Source organism: Macaca fascicularis, chromosome 9 (assembly GCF_037993035.2).
Source record: "Macaca fascicularis isolate 582-1 chromosome 9, T2T-MFA8v1.1".
Lineage (NCBI taxonomy): Eukaryota > Metazoa > Chordata > Mammalia > Primates > Cercopithecidae > Macaca > Macaca fascicularis.
In genome coordinates, this window is record NC_088383.1 from 21767998 (window position 1) to 21790248 (window position 22251).

The 22251-nt window shown below is 39.0% G+C and overlaps 1 protein-coding gene across 6 annotated transcripts in view; it reads right to left on the reverse strand.

Annotated features, from left to right (window-relative positions):
• The window catches only part of NEBL (nebulette), a 377590-nt gene that overhangs the window by 154311 nt on the left and 201028 nt on the right, over positions 1 to 22251 (reverse strand). For 3 of the 6 annotated variants that reach the window (XM_065520396.2, XM_074001157.1, XM_065520393.2), the window contains exons 1-3: positions 13965 to 14012; positions 12877 to 13003; positions 11760 to 11846 (exon numbers count right to left, since the gene is read on the reverse strand). Coding sequence is in view for 2 of the 6 variants with exons in the window: in XM_005564770.4 (XP_005564827.1) it covers positions 15721 to 15828 (108 nt within the window). In the remaining 4 variants the exon portion in view is untranslated. Of the gene's footprint in view, positions 1 to 11759; positions 11847 to 12876; positions 14013 to 15720; positions 15829 to 22251 lie in introns of those variants that run through there. The other 3 variants (XM_005564770.4, XM_045399653.3, XM_065520394.2) reach the window with 2 other exon arrangements.

The window sequence follows — 22251 nt, forward strand, 5'->3', positions numbered from 1 at the left end:
CATTTATCCTCTCTGAGAGCCAGTTTCCTCATCAGTGAAATGAGAATAATGACAAGTATTTCTAGGGATTGTTGCTAAAAAAATAAGTGAAATAACAAACATGAAAGATGGCCGGACACACAAGAGCCCTTCACGAATGTTCGTTCTCATCTCTTCCCTCTATTTGGGGATGTGGGTGTCACCTACATATGAACAGGGATGAAGAGATGATTGACAGGCCCCTGCTTGAGCCCTGAACAGCTAAATGAGGACAAGGAAGGTGAGAGGCAGCCCTTATAGGCTGTATGAGCAAGGAGCCAATCATGTTTCCTCCAAAGTCTATATGTTGTTTCTGCACATGGAAACTGGATTTTCAAATAATCTTTTCAGGAGCTCACTATGAAAATCTGTGTTTTCAAGAAGCAGTGGCCCCCGTGTTGCTGGTAGTTAGCAGGATGAAGTTGAGTCAAGGAACACACAAAGGACTTCAGAGGTTTTTCAAATATTCCAATTCTTGAGCCAGGAGTAGCTACATGACTACCCATTTTATTATTTTTGGTTTTTGTTTGTTTGTTTGTTTTGAGACAGGATCTCACTCTGTCACCCATGGTGAAGTACAGTAGTGTGATCTCAGCTCACTGCAACCTCTGCCTCCTGAGTTCAAGCAATTCTCCCACCTCAGCTTCCCAAGTAGCTGGGATGACAGGTGCACGCCACCACATCTGGCTAATATTTGTATGTTTGGTAGAGACGAGGTTTCACCAAGCTGTTGGCCAGGCTGGTCTCAAACACCGCGCCCAGTCCCATTTTATTATTCTTTAAACTGAACATATGTTTCTATCAACTGTTTTGTATATGTAATATAGTTCACAATTTAAAAACGGGGTATAGTCTTAATATTAGGAGGCTGGAATCAGGGATCCTAGATGTGGAAATCCTGGCAGCATTTAACAAAGGATAACATTTATTTTTTTGCCTCCTGAACTGATGGGTTTTTTTGAATTGTTAATAGCTACTTTTGTGGAACCCATACAAGTGCCAGAAAGCTCACCACCCCAAGATCCCCAGAAGCTGACTGATTCCAAAGCATTTGGTAGTGAGACATTCAAAGGTCCCCTAAAAAATAACCAGGAGTACAGGGTGCATCCTGAGAACAGGATGATGCTGACGATATCTGAAGGATTTACAGTTTAATACATAGGAGTTCTTGAAAGTCTTGAAAGTCTATTTCTGAATGGCTGGGAATTTCAGCAATGCCTGTAGATTTGAGTTTCAAAGCGTCATATGTCGAAAACGAAAGGCAACCTAGACTAGAGGTCAGAATGCCTCAGTGATAGCCCCGAGTGTTTCACAGACAGCATTAGCGGAGTTGTAGGGTAACTTTAAAAGTATTCCGGCAGCACAGATTTAAGATGAGATGCTACCTTGTCTGACATCCTCATATCCTCATTGGCTAGAACAGCAAAACACAGGCTATTATATGAGGGCAGGACGGAAAGTGTCAAACTCACACTGCTCCCCTCTTCTTGTGCCTTCTCTCAGGACAAGATTCCCCTCCCCAACCCCCTACCTCCCAGTTTTTGGTGTATGTATGATAAGTACAAAATAATTTAAATATTTAACTTCTAAAGATATAATTGTAACAGTCATAGTAATAATCGATGGAGTAATCTGCAAAAGTAAAACAGCACTGATGAGCTTCATAATTGTTTATTATCATTGTGCCAGGCTTTGCTATTTACAAATCACAGCCATTGACATTTTTACTGAGAAATCACACACACACACACACACACACACACACACACACACACACAGTGTCAGGAGACAAATGGGTAATAGAGTAGAAAGCAGATGGAGGGATGGCTTCATAGCAGACTGAGCACATGTTTCATGCATAAGTGAGGTAACAGGCACCCAAAAGAGAAAAGAATTCAACAAACTTATACAGAAGTCTGCAATCAGACAACCTAACAAACACCGAATTATTTTCAGGTTATCTGTATGTTTCATGCTTTAGAGCAGGGGTGTCCAATCTTTAGGATTCCCTGGACCACACTGGAAGAAGAATCATCCTGGGCCACACATAAAATACGTTAACACTAACAAAAGGTACATGGATAAATGTCATAATGTTTTACGAAAGTTGACGGATTTGTGCTGGGCCACATTCAAAGCTGTCCTAGGTCGCATGTGGCCCAAGGGCATGGGTTGGACAAGCTTTAGAGTTGAGTGTTGTTCCTGTTGATTTTTAAATTTCTTTCATTTAGGGGGAAGCATCATCCTTTTTATAGAATTTAGAGCCTTTAATGGTTTTAATCTAACCCTGGAAGCAGAAATAATGGGATAGAGGTTAGAAGCAATGTAAATAATTTTAATCATCTGTCCTGCCTCTTGCTAAATATTTCACACCTTTCAACCAATAACATAAAGCCAAGGATCAGAACCCAATATGCTAATCAGTTTACTCCAAATAACCCAGTGGTGTGGTTTATTTCATTATACCCATGACACTAGTCCTTTCTTTCTATAAATACCAAAAAATATTATTTTCTCCCTTAAGTAAATCAAGTAAATAATGGCTTACCCTTCACAGTACTCAGTTATTTAATGTATCAAATGCCTTATCTGGCAAAACCTGAATGTGAAATAGTTATGGAAGTGTTTACAATTAAGGCACAGAGGTGGACGAGAACAAGTTTTGGAGAAAATGAGGGGAATAAATGGTTAACTGCCAGCAGACACACACTCATGCTGGAGGACACAAAAAGGTTCACAGCAGTTGTTAAATTCATTTAGAGAAACTCACTTTATTTCTCCAACAGAGCTCTCACCAGCTAATCTGTATTACAACCTGCAGGATTCTTAATATTCTCAGCAGGATCAAGATTCGGGCCACACTGATTCAGCTATTTAATCTTGCAAGAGAACAATATTTGGCAGGAAAAGACCCCACAGCACTGAGGGGATGTCCCAGTGGTTTGTCGTTAACACAGACTGGGCCAAGAACGCCAAAGGTGGAAACCAAACAGCACTAAAACCAATGTTTCTCTTTTCCTTTCACTAGCTCTGTCTTCAAACACACATGCGCGCTCTATGCATACGTGGCAAACACATACGTCACCTGTGCATAGACCACTATTTCAGATGCATGTATGTTTTTAAAAGGTAAAATATTTCCTGAATATCTTGGGCCCTGTCATGAAAAATTTTAAATTCAAAAGTATCCATTTGACTTCCTCTCTTCCTATTTGAATACCCTTTATTTCTTTGTCTTCCCTGATTGCCCTGGCCAGAACTTCCGTTCTCAGCAAACTAACCCAGGAACAGAAAACCAAACACTGCATGTTCTCATTCATAAGTGAGAGCTGAACAGCGAGAACACATGGACACAGGGAGGGGAACGTCACACACCAGGGCCTGTTGGGGGATAGGGGGAAAGCTGAGGGAGAGCATTAGGGCAAATACCTAATGTACGCAGGGCTTAAAACCTAGATGGTGGGTTGATAGGTGCAGCTAACCACCATGGCACATGTATACCTATGTAACAAACCTGCACATTCTGCACATGTATCCCAGAACTTAAAGTTAAAAAAAAAAAAAAACCCAAAAGTATCACTATACAGGTTGGAGGCAGGAAAAGAGACGAAGGAACCATGGCCAAAGTTTCACTTTCGAACCCTTTCATCTTCTCAAGCATTGAAAATCAAAATAGTAAAAACATATTTATGAATTTTTAATATATGCAAATGTTTAAGATACTGATTTTTTTAACCATCTTGAAATTAATAAGCTGAACAACACTCTTCTATACTTGAACATTTGTGATGTTTTATATAGAATACTGTGGTTTGTTTGACTTCCTTTTGTGTTTTGTTTTCTTCTGTTGAGGACACCTTTATTTCTTTATTTAAATGCCTGTTAAGCGATTTAGACGGTTTGACTTAGTTTTTTGTGGTATTTTCTGGAATACTGATAGGCAAATAGGGAATAAAGAAAACAGACATACAAAAGCAGACAAAACTTAAAAATAGAATGTATAGCTTCTATTATTAAAGATTATAAATCACTATTGAAATCAATGATTCAGTAAAGTTTTTAACAACTAATAAAATAGTATGACTCGTGTTCAATTCCTTTCCTTCCTAAACCTGAGTTTGTTATCCTTCTGATATTAACACAGCATTTCCCTCTATCTGGCATTTCTCCCATTTAGATCATTAGATGTATTATCTCATATATGGAGCTTGTTGCTCTAACATCGTCTGCTTGCCTGTCAAGCTAACTACAAACTGCAGGGCCTCAGGGGTCACCTACGCTTTATTCCTCATTAATCCTACCTCCTAGCAACGTGCCTGGCACATAGTAAACACTTTAAAACATGTTTGTTAAGTCAATAATTAAGTTCTCAAAAGTGGTATCTTCTAGAAATGTTTATTTTGGATTTATAGATGCCCAAAGTATGTACATTTGAAAATACAATAAATACTCCTTCAACAATGCTGCTTCAACCTGTATTTCAGGAATGGGATCTCTCTTTGTACTCTAACAAGGATATGCTGGGTGTTCCTAACCTTATATTCATCTCTTCCCTTCCTTCTGCCTCTTCTCCCTCATAAACACTTTTACATCCAACCGAGGTCCTCATGCATCCTAGGATGAACATGAAACACATCCAGAAAAGTGGTTTTTCACTTTTTCTGAAATCCACAAGGCCTGATGCAATGTTATGTCCAAAGCCAATGTTTCACGAACAAACGTGTATACATGTCAGGTAACTGTGAAGGTAATTTCTACTTCTGTCTTATACTTTACAGTCAAAGCCCCAGATTCTGGAGGATTTAAACATGATCAAGAAATGCCACTTATCATCAAAGACCTCACTACGATTACACAAGAAAAATAAATATTTAAAACACTTTGTTTAGGGGAAATCGATTCTATCAAAAATGACAGTGTTAAGAACAATAGAATGGTTTTTAAGGTTTTTGCCTGTGTTCTTTTTTCTAAATCCATACTCTTTTTCCTAGTTTGCTAAACACAGGCAAATGCTAACACCTTTATAATTCCAAGGATGTAATGGTACAAAGCTTAATTCAAATGAGTTAACTATTATTTTGTGGCCTGGTATGGTGGCTCACACCTGTAATCCCAGCACTTTAGGAAGCTGAGGTGGGAGGATAGCTTGAGCCCAGGAGCTCAAGACCAACCTGGGCAATGTAGGCAAACCTTATCTCTATTGGGAAAAAAAAAAAAAAGCTGACTTTGTTACAATTGATATAGCCACGAAAGGAAAAATCAATCAAAAATATAAAGAAGCAAAAAACATGACTTCCTACTTCTTGTCCTTGGAACCAAATAGAGTCTGGAGGCATTTCACAAAAGCAATAGATCCTTCAGACAGAAATTTAGGGATATCTTTGTGCAAGCAGCATTGCATATGACTCTGTACAAAAGAGAAGAAGGCTACAACGCAGGCCTGACAACCGTGAATGAAAAGAAAGCTATAGGAGAAAATATGAGCAAAAAGAAAAAAATGAAGAAATGCAATTTTTATGACATAATCCTTCCAGGAAAATGGAAAGCAAATTAGAGAGCATAGTTGTGTGCTTTAAAAAAAAAAAAAAAAAAAAAAAAAAAGACTTTCTTGTTTCTAACTTCCAAATCATAAAATTTTCTTTAATTGTATAAACTTGGCTTGGATTACCAATGGATTTTTGAAATAAATCTTACACAATGTCTCCCTTGAATTATGACCCTCCAATAAGCTAAAATAACACTCAACTATTACTCTTAAGAACTAAAAAAAAACAGGTTTTAAACCTTCCTCTAAAACTCCATTGACATTATAATTATATGGCCTAATTATTAATGATAGTCACATCTGGGACTCCAAAAATATATACATAAGAGTTCTGGTTTTTCTTTAACATTCAGGATATTCTCCTCACAGTGGCTATGTCCTAAGAGGTATAATAAAATCTGGAAGAAAATTTAGATACTTTCAAAGTTCTAAATCTGAATCGTGCATTGGAAACTGAGACATGAAGCTAGTCTTTGTTATACTTTCTGGAAATTTTTTTTTCTATTCTCATCCCTCTGCCCTCCTTTTTATTCAAGTCTGCCCAGGCTAAACTGCTAGCACAGGACATGTGAAGTCTACATTCTGAACTACATAATTCAACCAAGATCTGGAAAACTTAAAAACTTCACTACTACTCTAAAGTATCTGTGTTTCTATCAATGACTAATGGCTCAAAACTGGAAATGAAAAGTTTGAAAGCTCCAATTAAGAACTTTTAATTCTTAAAATTAAAAGCCACCGGGTGCGGTGGCTCATGCCTATAATCCCAGAACTTTGGGAGACCGAGGGAGGTGGATCACCTGAAGTCAGGAGTTTGAGACCAGCCTGGCCAATATGGTGAAACCCCGTCTCTACTAAAAATACAAAAATTAGCCAGGCGTGGTGGCAGGCGCCTGGAGTCCCAGCTACTAGGGAGGCTGAAGCAGGAGAATCGCTTGAACCCAGGAGGCAGAGGTTGCCATGAGCTGAAATTGCACCACTGCACTCCAGTCTGGGCAACAGAATGAGACTCTGTCTGCAAAAAAAGAAAAAAAAAAAAGAACTGGAAATAGGACATAGGAGGAATTTTGTTTTCTTTTTTTAGTTAAGAATATTCAGCTTGAAAATAGGGAAAAGTTTAAAACTGAATGTAGAAGTTTTCCTGGAATGGCAATGGGTAGAGAGTAGTGTCATCTAACTTCACTAAAGAAACTAGCTCATCTGTCAGGGCACAGGGGCTCCCACCTGTAATCCCAACACTTTGGGAGGATGAGGTAGGCGGGTCACTTGAGGCCAGGAATTTGAGGCCAGCCTGGTCAACATGGCAAAATCCCGTTTCCACTGAGGCACAAGAATTACTTGAACCCGGGAGGTGGAGGTTGCAGTGAGCCAAGATTGTGTCACTGCACTCCAGCCTGGGTGACAGACTGAGACCCTGTCTCAAAAGAAAAACAAGAAAAGAAAAAAAAGAAAAGAAAAATCAAGAAATTAGTTCATGATAGTAGCTTATAATTATGTGACACTTTGGATATTTCAAAGCATGTTCACAAAGTGTATGTCACTTAAATACCTCAAAATTTCCCTGTTATATATGCAGATCATTCCTCATTCAGCCCTGGTATGGACTGAATTGCGTGCCACCCCAGCATTCATATGTTGAAGCCCTAACCACCAATGTGACTGTATTTGGAGAGGGTGACTTTAAGGAGGTAATTAAGGTTAAATGAAGTCACAAGGAAGCCCTGATCCGATTGGGTCTGTGTCCTTCTGAGAGGAGGAGACACAGAGATCTCTCTTGCTCTCCCTCTCTGTCTCCATGTGTACACACCAACGAAAGGCCACATGAGGACGCTGCGAGAAGGCAACTGTCTACAAGCCAAGAAGAGAGCCCTCAACAGCCCTACCATACCTTGATCTGGAACTTCCCAGCCTCCAGAACTGTGAGAAAAATTTCTGTTGCTTTACGCTGCCCATCCTGCGATATCTTGTTATGGTGCCTGAGCAGACTAAGACAAGTCCTATTTTTTTTTTTTTATTAGGTTCTTGGATTAGACACCAAAAAGAATTTCCTATGGTATTTTAAGATAGGGGAAGTCCTGGCATTTCTAATGCAATGTGAAAATAAATTATCCTGCTTTACTGAGGAAATGTTGCTACAATCCTTTGATAAAACTATAGAAGTCACTGAATATTTAAGCAGCAGAGAGTAAAAGGTAGTGTTTATCAAGCAGCACCAAGAAGAAAAGAATCATAAAGTTGAAAGCAACTTGAGAAACTAAAAATATCCTTGCAACGAGGAGTTTCAAGAAAAAGAAATGTACAAAATTAGTCAATATTTTACATATTATGGCCTCATTCATTTATTCCACATGCATTTACTGAGTATGTGCTCTGTACTGAGCTCTACTCTAGGCATAAGCAATCTTGCGTTGAAGGGGTAGACTCATTCCTTGCTCCACTACGGCAGATATTCCAGGAAAGATTTTATTTGCCTAGACTGAAAAGTGGATGGGATGGTAAACTCTTCTTAAGAAAAAAAGAAAGAAAAAACACCCTGGATATGTAGAAAGTAATCCCATAACATAATCCAGCTTTTACTGAACAAATATTTGATAACTACTTTGTGCTAGAAAATGATACAATAGAAAAAAAATCTGGCAGCTTTCAGGAAGAAAATTGATGTGCAATGGACAGGTAGACTTTGAAAGAGATTAGAACTCCTAGCAATAATCTTCACTGTAAGATGAAATTCACACAAGGCCAGGAGATTAACTCATCGAAGTAAAAAATAAAAAGATTTGTTGACACAAATGGTCGATTCATTTGTTTATTAAATTTGGCAGTGGGCTAGACCCTGGGGCTATAAAGAAAAAAGACACAGCCCATTTCTTCATAGAGTTCAGTCTGAGGGTAGGAAAACTCATAATGCAGCTATAGAAGCTGACTGTCAGGGTAGCTAGAGAAAGATGGTGTTGCAGGACTTTTCCTTAGTTCAGCTAAAGACGGGGTCCTTTGTCCCACAGCAATGAAAATTCAGGCTCACAGACAATTTGAATTATGAGTAAGACAGGGTTTTGCTGGGTGAAAGGAAGAAAAGGGGGAAATAGGGACTCCCTGCAAGGCCAGAGTCCCCTGCTAGAGAGCTTCCTGCCTCATAGTTCAAATTCCAGGTTCCACACAGAAGAGGAGGGGCCTGGCTCCCCCACCACCACTCCACCTCCTCTGCAAACAGCATAAACTTCCCGAGGCTCTTCCCTAATGGGCAGGCTGATTGCAGTTTTTCCGGGGACCCCCACACATCTGGCTGTCTCAATGGTAGCCTCTGAGCCAGTGTGGATGGGGAGAGGTACGAAGGGCCTTGCAGACGGAAGTGTGAAATGAATGGGTTCAGGTTGCAAGAGGGCCTCCCAGGCTGGAGGTCTCAGCTAGCACTAAGCCAGGGACAGCCTCACATTCCAAGCAAAAGATTTACATTTTATCCTAAAGGCAGTAGAGAGACTTAACAGATTTTAAAAGAGGATGTGACATAATCAGATGTGCATTTTAGGAAAACCTTGCAAGAAACTACATGGAGAATAACCCAAGTCAAGAGATTATTCCCACACTCCTATCAAGGGGTAGGGAGTGCCCTAAATTAGGGAGGTGACAAGAAAGGCAAAGTATAAAGCACCATCTGGTGCATTCTTGCAGATATAAAACATAAATGGAAGGAGACACAGATGATCTTCACCTATGGGAAGTTAAGGAGGTCAGACATATAGACACATAAAATGCCAATTAAAACCAAAGTGGAGAATATGATGTGTGAAATGAGTGGTACAAATGATAGTGTTATAGCACAAAGCCTCACAATAATTCAGAGATGAGACACATCACCGTAGCTGAGTTTGAGTGTGTGTCTGGGATCAGGGGGCTGGGCTGTCGTTTACAGATAGTGTGGAATTGTCCTAAACATGCAGAATGACTCATGCAAAAGTCCAGAACAAAGTAAGTAGGTAGGCCTAAAAGAAATGGAAGAACAGTGGTGAAGAACAGTGAAAGATAAGGTGAAAAACAGTCATTTAGGAGCAGATTGTGGAGGGTCCTTAGAGTCAGAATTAAAGGGTTTAGGAGATTAGACTTTATCCTACTCAAACTGGAGGTCCATTTAAAGTATTTTAGTGGGTCATAATTAGGGTCTTGATGAAAGAGATATTTTAGAACAACTCATCTGGTGATTGTGTTTTAGATTCAATAAAAGGAGCAGAAGGAGATAAGGCCAATTAGGAAGTTACTGCAGTAACTCAGGCAAGATAATGGCCTGAAAACAGTGAAACTGAAAAGAAAGGAATAGGGGAAAAAAGGATTTCATGAAAAAAGGGTCTTCACAAATTGTTTGCTGAATCCCTCATCTCTGCTTCAAAAAAAAAAAAAAAAAAGTCATATGTGTTAATTACTTTATTACGGGGGCTCCTCTCAAACCTCCCCTTTAGACAATGCCATTTTACAACCAAAACTCTTGTACTTGACATGCACAAGTAATTACTGGTCTGGGATGTATTTGTTTCTTTAAGTGACTGTGGCTGAAAAATTGAGGCTAAAAAGAAGAGATCAGCCTTTGAAGTTCTGCTCTACATGGAAAAATAAAGCAAAACCAGGTGTAAGGGAAACCACAGATTTGGAAACAAGAAAGGACCAAGAGGTAATTTTCCGTACATTTTTCACATGAAAGTATAAGTAATCCTTATAGAAATACTTTTCCTGAGGAGCAGTTGTTCAGAGGATCTAATTAAACAGGGTATGTCAAAGTGTTTCAAAATAAATGAAGTATTCCTACATGTGTTAGATATTATCAGAAAATATGTGTTATTGCCCTATCACTTTCTCTTTTTTTAATCTTTGCTTTTAAAGATAATGCTACTGACTCCACTATTTATTGGGAATTCATCAGAGTTATTGGTTGAGATGAGCTACAGATAAAGTCTAGTCCGTTAAAGCAACATATAGATTCACTCTGTAAAAATACTAGCCTTACAAGAGCTTAAATCTAAACCACTGACCTCACAACTAATCATCTCTGTTAATCAACCCACTTATGACTTACAATAAAAATAACATTCATTCTCCTTTCAAACTATTTAGTGTACCAGATTTTACTACTCAAAATCAGAAGCTTTTACATAAATGTTTCATTAGTTATAAAACTTCTGCTTCTTGTATAAAGAACAAAATTAACAAATAATGTATTTTAATGAATGACTTTATAATTTTTACCTTTCTCATATTTAAAAAAAATGTTGCTCAATATAAAAAGAAAAAAAATCTCCTTCAATGTCAGTTGCTTAGATTCATACAAGACCTAATTGCCTCATACACGATAATTTTGCCACCAGTTTACAATTAGCATGCATTGCTCATGCATGAATTGACCCAATTACATAACAAATTTCGCCTTTGGGGATTTCTCTTGACTGCTTGTCTTCTGTCCACCATACAACTCAATTTCACACTGTCAGCAGCCTGAACATGGTTACAGTCAGTCTCTGTCAAAATGATTTATTTAAATTACAAACAGAGACCAAATCCCTAGATAATTGTCCCTACCCTCATGTTCACCCTTGCACTCAACCGAACTTTGAATCAAATCTTTTAATAGCCCATAGACACTACTATTCAATTATTAGGCAAGGTTTAGTCCCAATAATCTAATATTGTTGAAGCTAACTCACAAAATCTCAGGGAACTAAATCAGCAGTATCCGTGTGAGCTTATTAATGGGCATATAATTTATTTTACATTCTAAGAAGTCAGTGAAAAAATTATGTAGTGTAGCAAAAGAGCTAAAAATAATTATATTGCAAGATCAAATTATAGAGAGATTACTTTTTGGTATTTTTTTTTTAAAGTGTCATTCTTAGCTTCTCTTGTAAAGTAGGCAAGCATTTCTTATGAATGGGTATGCAGAATTGAAAGTGGTAGCAAAAAAGGATATTTGGTAAAGCGGACAGACAACCAAAATTATGAACACTGACAAGGTAAGGGAAATAATATAGGGCAGGTGAAAACACTAATGTCTATAGACCAGTGATCCAGGAAAATGGGGTTTTAGAGACTCTCACTGAAGTCAACACACAGCGGTACATACACAGATACACACACACACAGACATGCAAAACTATTTTCTCCATTTGTCAAGAACACGCAGAAATCCTGACAAATCAAATAATGGTACACTCACTATTTCAGTCAGTCTTTAAAATACAAGATTTTGTCATCTGGTGGATTTTTTTTTTTCTTTCCCCTTCATTTGATATTTCTCTTCCCCCTGAAATAAATATAAACATCCAGTTTTTATCTATGGCACAAAGTCTGTAAAAGTCTCTCGGGGTTTGACTTCACCATTTTATTTCACAATTTATCCCCAGACTGTCTCAGCTAATTGAAAGTGCGGCTGATATTAGTGGGTAAACAGCCAGAACGAAACATCAGTAATCTTCTCAAAGCTAGCCTGAGTCCCTTGAATGTCTGGCGATGGTTCTGCTTTGAGATCCTGCTGCAGGTACCCTGAATACACTGCTTGTAAACTTGAAGGTGGGAACCATCTGAAATTAGAAAGAGCCTTTGCAGTTATTCACATGAGCTAGCCCTGTAGTAGCCGTAGAAAAGGGTGGTGTTGTTTTTTTCTTTAATGCCCATGGGCACAGTATTCCTCAATTCAAATTTGTATACTGTCCCTTAAGAACCACATTTCCTAAAATATTGGTAAATACAGAAAATGTGATGTATAAAGATATTTCTGCCATTTCTGAATTTATGCCCTAGAGTTTGGGGGCAAGGAGAGGGTGGATGGCAATTAAGTGACACAGTTGCGAAAATCTGTAGGGCAGGGCTTTCTAGCCCACAGTTCCTAAGTCAGTGCTGAACACATTGGCTGTCAGGTTTCATTCTGCTGAAGAGATACAGTTTAAACAAAACCTGGACTTCTAAACATTATCTTCAATTAAACGATTTGGCTGGATTTCCTGACTTCCCATAAAAACTGTTCCCAAGCCTAACATTCAATTTCATAAGCAACCAAACTCCATCTGAATATTAATACATTCAATGAGATGAAGACATCTTCTGGAATTTCATAGGGAAAAAAATAATTTTCCTTTATTTTAGAAGCCAAGTTCTTTTTCTTCCTAGCCATTTAGTCAATTCTGAAATCCTGCCTCTTTTCTTGTATTGTTCTGCAGCTATACTAAGTGGGTAACATAGCAGAAGAATTTTAAATCGCAGTATTTAATAAATCTCCCATGTTCAATATGTTGTCATTATAGCTACCCAAAGAAGGCAAGTTCACCCACTCTTACCTCTTTCACACACTCAATTTGAAATTTATGGTTGTATTTTTTTTATCCCACACCTCAGTAACATATGCAGACTGAGTGGTCCAAATCCAAATGATTTCAAATCCTCAATAAACGAACATGAGAATAGCTGAAAAAATTTCAAAACATTGACAACAGACATAGGCAATCAAAAACGCCCATTCATGCATAACATATTACCCAAAACACCTAGGAGTTGTCATTAAATTCACTGCTTTATGTCTTTACCCAGGGGAGATTAAAGGCAGCTAAGAAAGAGCCACACAATATTCAGAGATACAGTAAACTAGAAACAAATAAGAAAATGGAACACAGGGAAACATAAACATAGCAAAGACTGCCAATTTCAGTTAACCTACCTACATTAAGCGATATTAAACTTGGTGCTCAAATGCAAGACTCACAAATTTCATACCCCTAATAATTTTCAGGATCTATAATTTTCAGGATTATAATTTCCCAGCATCTCTAGCTGGAAGATTCTGGGGCCTTTCCAGTCTAGACACTTTCTCACCTGTTTCCTCTCATAACAGACACAATCCAGCCAATGTCAAAAAATATCTGCTTGGGTTTTAGCCAATATTGTTCAGTGGGTTTAGATTAAAGTAATATGGAAAACTGGACTTGCCAAAGTACTACTTTTTGGATCAACCCAAGTTTCTTATAGAAAAAGATCCTTGAGTAATATGGAAAACCTAGTGAGGTAAGGGAAAAAGTTCATGAAGTTGCAGTCTTATAAATGAATAATAAATTCACCAGACCTGAGAACACTTAACAGCCTCCCTTCTTCAAGAGTTGGTCCCTAACAGTAATATTATGAAGTCTATATTTTTTACAGCTATCCAAACATTTAATATGTCTCATCTTGGCTAAGAGAACTACTTATAAGACTGCTATGGCTGCTAACATCAAGACATTGCAAACAGTTCTTTTTAAATAGAAAGATGTTGTCTAAGTCACATGCTTTTAAAAACCAGCATTGTCAAAATAATAGTCTTAATCTAAATGGCGCTTTTTATACTGCTGTCTATATAACATACTATATATGATAAATATAGATTAATACATACCTGTGTTATAAGGGGTTTTTGCATAATTAAGAATGGATCTGCAAACGACCTCTGGTATTGAATAAAATGTATATTCCTGCTAATGATAAAGGTTGGTAAAATGATCAGTTCTTTTTTAATTAAATATGAATACTGACTAAATTTGAATAAAAATTTAAAAGCTTACCTTTGATCAGCTTCAATCCTTATGTTAGCTGTCATGTGGATGTCTTAGGTAGAAATGTTTAGTTCTTTTTGAAATAAAATTCAGTGATCGTTGAAGATGTATGATATAACTGTTTCTGGCAGAATTATTTTTTAAAGAAACATTTTCCAAAAATAATCCAAAGAAAGAACTGTTGTTAAATGTAACTGCCAGGGAAATAGATCATTGATTTGCATTTTTAAAAGCAAAAATACGTTTTTTATTTAAGGAAAGAATAAAGAGGAAGAAAAACAAGGACAGTGATCTTCAGTATTCATGACTGATGGATTGCTGGGACTGCGTAGAAAAACTAAGGGACAAATGTCATGAAGTCTTAAAATTCAACTCTTTTTCTTCAAAGGAAATCCCTAGTAATATAAAATGTCCATTTAAAGAGCAAAAAACAATGTGTGTTTTGCACCCTCCCATTTCCTAATAAATTGTTTAACATGAAATAATTCTGTTTTTGAACTTCAGACATATAAAAAGTTTTTTTCTCAAATTATATGTAATTCTATCTGCAAATTGTATATGTAGGTGTGTATTTATATGTGTGTGTATATATACACACATATAATTTATACAAATACATATATAATATATACACATACATATACACACACATACATACATGTATACATACATCTTATGATGATGACCAAATATCAGTGAGTTTAAAACCATCTGCTAATTAAACATGTCCTGGAAATCAGGGCTACATCAGTTATAACACGTAGATATACAAATTTTAGTGACTTTATAAGTGATGCACAAAATACAGTTCTCATGAAAAATGGTATGAGTGTTGCCTGTTTGCTCATACTTTTATGTCACCCACACATTTGTTAATTTTCATTCATATTTCCTCTTGGATATCTAACATTGAATTAACTTTTGTGAAAAAACAAATCCTGACACACTTCATGTAATATTTTGGAAGAAATATAATCACAGGTGTGAATTACAAAAACTAAAAAGAGCTGTTTGTCCACCTTTAAGAAGTACTGAATTAATACCTCCCTAATATGTTTGAACTCTGTTAGTCTCCAGTTTCTCTTTCAAGGAAACTATATTAATAAACAAGGCACAGCTTCAAGTCCAAAGCAACTACATATATAAATGTTTATTTCAAAAGTAAGATGTAATACCTGATTTCAACAAATATCTAATTCAAAAGTATGAAATCTTATAGACACATAGTCAGCAAATAGGAGATTTTTTTAAGACTCCTGACCTTATGTGTATATTTTATATGCTTACCCACAGTCAAAACTTAACTTTCAAGTTTCTTATTTTAATTATAAAAGGTCTACTTTGGAAAAATTTGAAAGCTGAGAACCATTCAAAACGGAATAAGGAGATCTTCTATTAGGTAACTAAGCACTGAGCCCTAGATAACTGTGATGGAACCAGAGGGCAGGGTTTACCAGATGAAATTGGCATAGTCTATGCGTGCACTGAGTACTGCTTACACCCCGCAGCAACACAAACGCTTCCAAGTCACCCAGCCTCCCTTTCTCATCCAGAAATGCATGTCAGAGCCATCATGCTATTGAATAAACAGGCACCTACGTTACTGATTTGTTCCTGAGTCCTCTTCAGTCTCTGTAGCTCAGGAGTGTCCGTGACGATGCTGAAGCCTCTCCCTTTGCTTTCTTCAAAATCTCTTTTGTACTTGACCTAACAAGAAGAGGGGAAAGAAAAGTGAACAGAGGGATCACAAATCCCACTCAGGATAGGACCGGCCAACGAAGCTGCTGGAATTGGAAACAATGGCTAAAAACACAGGTCTCGGCCGGAGGTGCAGTTAAGAGCCATCAGGAAACAGCCAGGCTACCTGGTTTGTGTCCCAGAAACTCCACTTACTATTTGTGTGACTTTAAGCAAGTTCTTTAACCACTCTGTGGCTCAGTGGTGTCATCTGTACAGCAGCAATAACAACAATGGCTATTTAACAGGTGGTAGGGATGGGATCGGACTACTTGATGCATGAATCTGGCTGACAGAAACAAGTAAGTACTCCATAATAGCTATGATGATTATCGTCATTAATACCATCACCACTGTGAAAGGAAAGAAAATGTGGAAAAAGAAAGCTGGATCTTCTTCTCCTCCCGGGCCCGCCTGCCAGTGATAAAGCCTCATTTTGAGCCTAAACTGCCCTATGGAGGAGGAAGATGAAGAACTGACAGCTAGCCCTGTCCAAGAAGTTTTTATTCAACTTCAGAAGGCAAACATATGGATACGATTACACAATGCTGTATTGCCAAATGGCAAGTATATAAATGCTTATGAAAATATTTATAAAATAGGCCACACCTAGAGATTAAAAAGCTGCTCACACATGCCCTTGGCATACTGTGTGCTGAAGTAGCGAAGATTTTTTTCAGTATTTAAATATATTTCTTTTCTAATTACAACCCAATGGAGCTGAATTTTACTATTTCCTCGGGGGACTGGAACAGCTAATGCTTCATCTTACAGAACCCCATCTCCTGTTATTAGCATAATGACAATAACTGTCACACCAGTTAAAGATTCGGCTTGTTAACGACTGAGATGGTTACATCACTTTGACTGTTCTTTTTTTTAAGCCTAAATATCAAGAAATATGGAAACATATTTTGATAACCCGTAGAATCCCCATTTTACATTCAAACTTACAAGCTTCCAATTAACACTTAAATTGATCATTAAAATTAATTAAGTTAATTTAGGGTTGCCTATTCAATATGATTCTGTTAGTGCAGTCTTCTGCAGAAGGTGGAAAAGTTCACTTCGTTGAACATGGAATGGCTGTTTCTGTTGAGTCATGTCTGTATTTAAATACCCAATTCTATTAAGCATTATTATCCTCAAGGATACTGCAAGATTTCTTTTACCAGACAAGCTTGAAAGAAGAACACACACACACACACACACACAGGGAAATCTAGATACTCTCATCACTTTTAGCTTAAGAATACCTAATTCTTCTCTCTGTACTTTCGATTTGTAAAAGCACTAAACCCCTTACTTTATTCCCATAAGTAAAAGGTCAAATAAACTGCAATATTTTTCTTCCACATAAAATGCTGAGAGATTAGCCTTCTCACCCTCCATCTCCCAGCATGGGTAAAGATCCACATGCTGGCACATTCTCTGTGTTTTATGCCTAACTAAGCAGGCAAGCTATTTAACTTTGCTGGTAGTAAGCACCAGAGCTCAGAGTAGTAAAATAATAAAAGTTAAAAGGATGACAAGGTTGGAATAGCAACAGGCATGAAGATATAGGAAGAAATGCCTGTGAGACAAGTTCCTAACACCAGTCTCAGAGAAAGCACAACCACATATTATTTTTGTTATTGGTTTGTATTTTTTAATAGCAATTTCCAAAGACAGAGGTGAAAAGAAAAACCAATAAATTCTAGAATCATAGGTATTTTTGGTTTTGGTTTTATTTTTGTTTTGGTAGTGATAGGTTCTCGCTATGCTGCCTAGGATGGTCTTGAACTCCTGGCCTCAAGTGATCCTCCTACCTCAGCCTCCCAAAGTGCTGGGATTACAGACATCAGCCACTACCACACCCAGCCTAGGATCACAGGTTTTGAGCCGATTACAGTTCAACGATCCTTTCTACATTCACAAGACACAAAAGAATCATCTGACTTTGGCTTGCCTGGTTGGGTGACTAGCTTTGAGAAGTATACAATCACCTCTATAAAAGGCCTGCAGACTGTTGCAGGATTCCTATTTCTTTTGAATGGTGTGAAACCCAGCCAAGCCTCTTACCCTCTCAGCACCAGTTCAAGCACCAGCCCACCAGTATTTCTTTACTACACATAGGGAAACTCCAAGCCACTCGTCAGCTCTCTCTTCCACACTCCCGCCCACTTTCATCCTATCTACTTAGGTCTAATTTTAAATGTTGTATTAGATGGTTTGTCAGTCATGTGTAGTCTGATTCTGGGAGGCAAGTGGATATAAAAAGAGAACAGAAGATGGAGAGAAATAGCAGGATGCCTCTCTCCAATCTCATGTGGCCCCTTTGCCCTCACGTGACCTCATCCAGCCAAAGAGGACACCAGATCCACAGACCCTGCAATTGATCTTGGGAGGGCCACATAATCTAGCAAGCATCCAGGAGCCTCAGCTCTGGGACTCTGGCAGGAACTCTTGGGAAAGGGGTTGTGTCATTTATTTGTGATGCTATAAAGGAATACCTGAGACTGGGTAATTTACAAAGAAAAGAGGTTTATTTGGCTTGTGGTTCTGCAGGCTGTACAGGAAGCATGGTGTAAGCATCTGCTTCTGATCAGAGCCTCAAGAAGCTTCTATCATGATGGAAGGTGAAGGGGAGCCAGTGTGTCACACGGCGAGAGAGGGAGCAAGGGCAGGGGAATGTGCCAGGCTCTTTAAACAACCAGCTCTCACATGAACTCACTGTTGTGGGGAGGGCACCAAACCATTCATGAGTGATCCAACCCCATGACCCAAACACCTCCCACTACTCCATACCTTCAATGCCCGGGCTCACATTTCAACATGAGATTTGAGGGGGACAAACATCCAAACCATATCAGGGGTGCTCTGTTGCTATGGTCTGGCTAGTTTAATTGGCTGTAAAAGTGGAGTTGCAGACTACCATGTGGCCACTGTCCAATAATAATGAAGTCAACACAGAGGCAAGCAAAAGAGTGATTGAGATAGAGTCCTGATATCACCATTTGAGCACCTGAATTTAACTCTTCCAAAAGCCAGAAACACCAGGTTTGCCAGTTATGTGAGCTAATCAATCTCTCACTTTTACAATCAAAAGAATTCTGATGAACATAACCAGCGCCTGTGTCCATGTGTTGTATACACATATGACAAGGCTCCCAGTAAAACAAATATGTAAATTTCTCCTCATTGCCTTCTATGCCCTGATCTTTCTTATGAGTGTTACAAGATGTAATAGTTTAGATAAACAGCAGATTCTGTCAAGGAAAGAGCATTGCTTTCATGGACAATCCTTTGCTCATTCAGCAAATCTTTACTGAGCACCTACTATATGCCAAGAGTTGTTCCAGGTATAGAAACGATGTGACAAAGAGAAGTCAATGGTCCCTGCCCTTGTGGGGCTTATGATAATTACAATGCAAGAAATGAAAAAGACACAATATCTATGTAGGTCATAAATGGTATGTTAGTGGGAAGTGCTAAGAGAGAAAAATAGCGAGACAGGGGAACGTGAAGTACCAGGCAGTCTGCCCTTCTAGACAGGGTGGTCAGGGAAGTCCCCAGTAAGAAGGTGGCATTTCAGTAAGGCCTCAAAGCGGGAGGAAGAAAGCCACACAGACTTCTTCCGGGAGACCTATGCAGGCAGAGGGAACAGACGGAGCAAAGTCCTAAAGCCCTTTAGAAAGGTCAAGGAAGGCCACTGTGCCTGTGTCTTAGCGGGAGGGAAGAGGAAGAGGACGCAGGGAGTGGTCACACGGGGCTTTGCAGGCCCTGAGGATGTTGGCTTTTCTTCCCTGTGAGGCATGGGGCCCGTGGAGGTTTGTATGTGGACAGCGCATGCCCTGACTTACGTTTTAAAAGGCTTTTTCTAGCTGCTGTCCTGCAAACTCCTTGCAAGTACGCAGGACAGAGGCGAGAAGCCCAGGTAGGGGTAGGCAATGTCGGTCCCCTACCCCAGTCAGCCACTGTCAGAGAACTGTCCCAGGACCACAAAAGAAAGCAAAAGTTCTTGGGCCCAGCCTCAGGGCCCTGGCGTCCCTGAAAGACCCCACCAGGCATGCTACACACTCTTGTCAGAACGGAGCAGGAAGGACAAAGAGGAGAGAGGACAGAATTAAGTTACCAACCTGAGCTTAGAAAGAGAATGTGCCATAACTGGGAAGTAACACAGTCTTATCTCCCTACAGTCTTAGCCCTTCAAGACTGAAGAAAGGCACTTCGAAAATGCACTCAAAGTCAAATGTGAGAAATTCACTCAATAGGCAACTTGCTTTGCCATATTTGCCTTCAGAAGTAACTTAAAAATGTCTTATTTCACATATTGAATACTATATATCATGGACATCCTATGTATGTCTTGACATTCTACATGTCTGTGTGTATATGTTGCATATATGCTCAGAAACATGATATGCATGTGTACATATATAACTTCCTGCAGCATAGATTAGAACGCTAAAGCAAGAATCAAGAAACCTGAATGTAAACCCTGATTCTTTTCTGTGATCTTAATTTGCTCTATTTGTCTAACACTCCCGATCCTCAGTTAGAAAAGAAAACAAGAGGCTGGGCGCGGGGGCTCACGCCTGTAATCCCAGCACTTTGGGAGGCTGAGGCGGGCAGATCACGAGATGAGGAGATCGAGACCATCCTGGCTAATGCAGTAAAACCTGTCTCTACTAAAAATACAAAAAATTAGCTGGGCATGGTGACAGGCACCTGTAGTCCCAGCTACTCAAGAGGCTGAGGCAGGAGAATGGCGTGAACCCAGGAGGTGGAGCTTGCAGTGAGCTGAGATTGTGCCACAGAACTCCAGTCTGGGCAACAGAGTGAGACTCTGTCTCAAAAAAAAAAAAAGAAAGAAAGAAAAGAAAGAAAACAAGAAAATATGCAATATGCTACATATTAAATGAATGTTTGCAAGGTTAAAATAAATAACATGTGAAAATACCAAGCAAGGATATGACCCTTCAGCAAATATTGTTTCATTATTTTCACTAAATTTTAAAAATGGCCTTTGCTGCTGAAGTATGTACATTTCTGCCACAGTGTGCACCCTTAGTGATAGTTTGTGTTTGAAGTCATCAGCAAGTAGCCCTCCCAAGTTCATACAGGGTGACAGCCTGGACACCAGAGCAGTTCTGGCCCAGCTTAAGGAAAAGGCTCACAGTGACTAAAAAAGGAAGACTTTTGAAAAAACAAAATAATGGGCAGAGTGGCAAATGGAATTATTTACTAACACTGAGAAGTGCAAACAGCGCAATTATTACTATTACAAAACATCAGTAAATGGAGACAATGGAATTCACTAAAGAGAAAGGCCACTGTTAGGCAGAAAGCCACACAGATGAAGGAAGCCAACTGGGACCAGAGACTGTTAAATTGTTGAATGACAAACTAAAAGGAGATTAAATAACACTTGGCAATGAAGTCAAGGATGGGCACATCCTTGAGCTCACCAGCTCTACACCAGATCATGCTTCTCGCCAAAGAGAGAGCATCTGGAGACCTGGACCGACATGTTCTTAATAACATTGTTTCTATTTTCAAAGAGAAAAAAAAGGAAACAACCTAAATCTCCATCCACAGGAGAATGAAAAAATCCCATGTAATATTATCTAAGAGTTAAAATAAATGAATCATGGATCCATGTGGATGACTCTCAGAAACATTATGTTGAGGGGAAGAAAAAGCAAGAAATGCAGACACAGCAAGACCATCCTGGAGAACATCCCGTCTCTACTAAAAATACAAAAAAATTAGCCGGGCGTGGTGGTGGGCACCTGTAGTTCCAGCTTCTAGGGAGGCTGAGGCAGGAGAATGGCATGAACCTGGGAGGCGGAGCTTGCAGTGAGCGGAGATCACGCCACTGCACTCCAGCCTGGGCGACAGAGCGAGACTCCGTCTCAAAAAAAAAAAAAAAAAAAAAAAGAAATGGAGGCAAGGTGGCTCACGCCTGTAATCCCAGCACTTTGGGAGGCTGGGGCAGGTGGATCACTTGAGGTCAGGAGTTTGAGACCAGCCTGGCCAACACCGCCAAACCCTAGCTCTACTAAAAATACAAAAATTAGGCAGGTATGATGGTGCGCACCTGTAATCCCAGCTACTCAGGAGGCTGAGGCAGGAGAATCACTTGAACCTGGGAGGTGGAGGTTGCAGTGAGCTGATATCACACCACTGTACTTCAGCCTGGGTGACAGAGGGAGACTCCATCTCAAAAAAAAAAAAAAGGGCATACTGGTGAATGTATGGTGGGAGGGGGCTTGATAACACGACATTCAGGGGAGTGGTGACAAGATCTGCTCATGGAAAAATGTACAGGGAGCTTCCCTGTTACTGGTGATGTTCTAGTTCTTACATTGGATGGTGAATTCACATGTTATCTTTTTATTATCGCCCTAT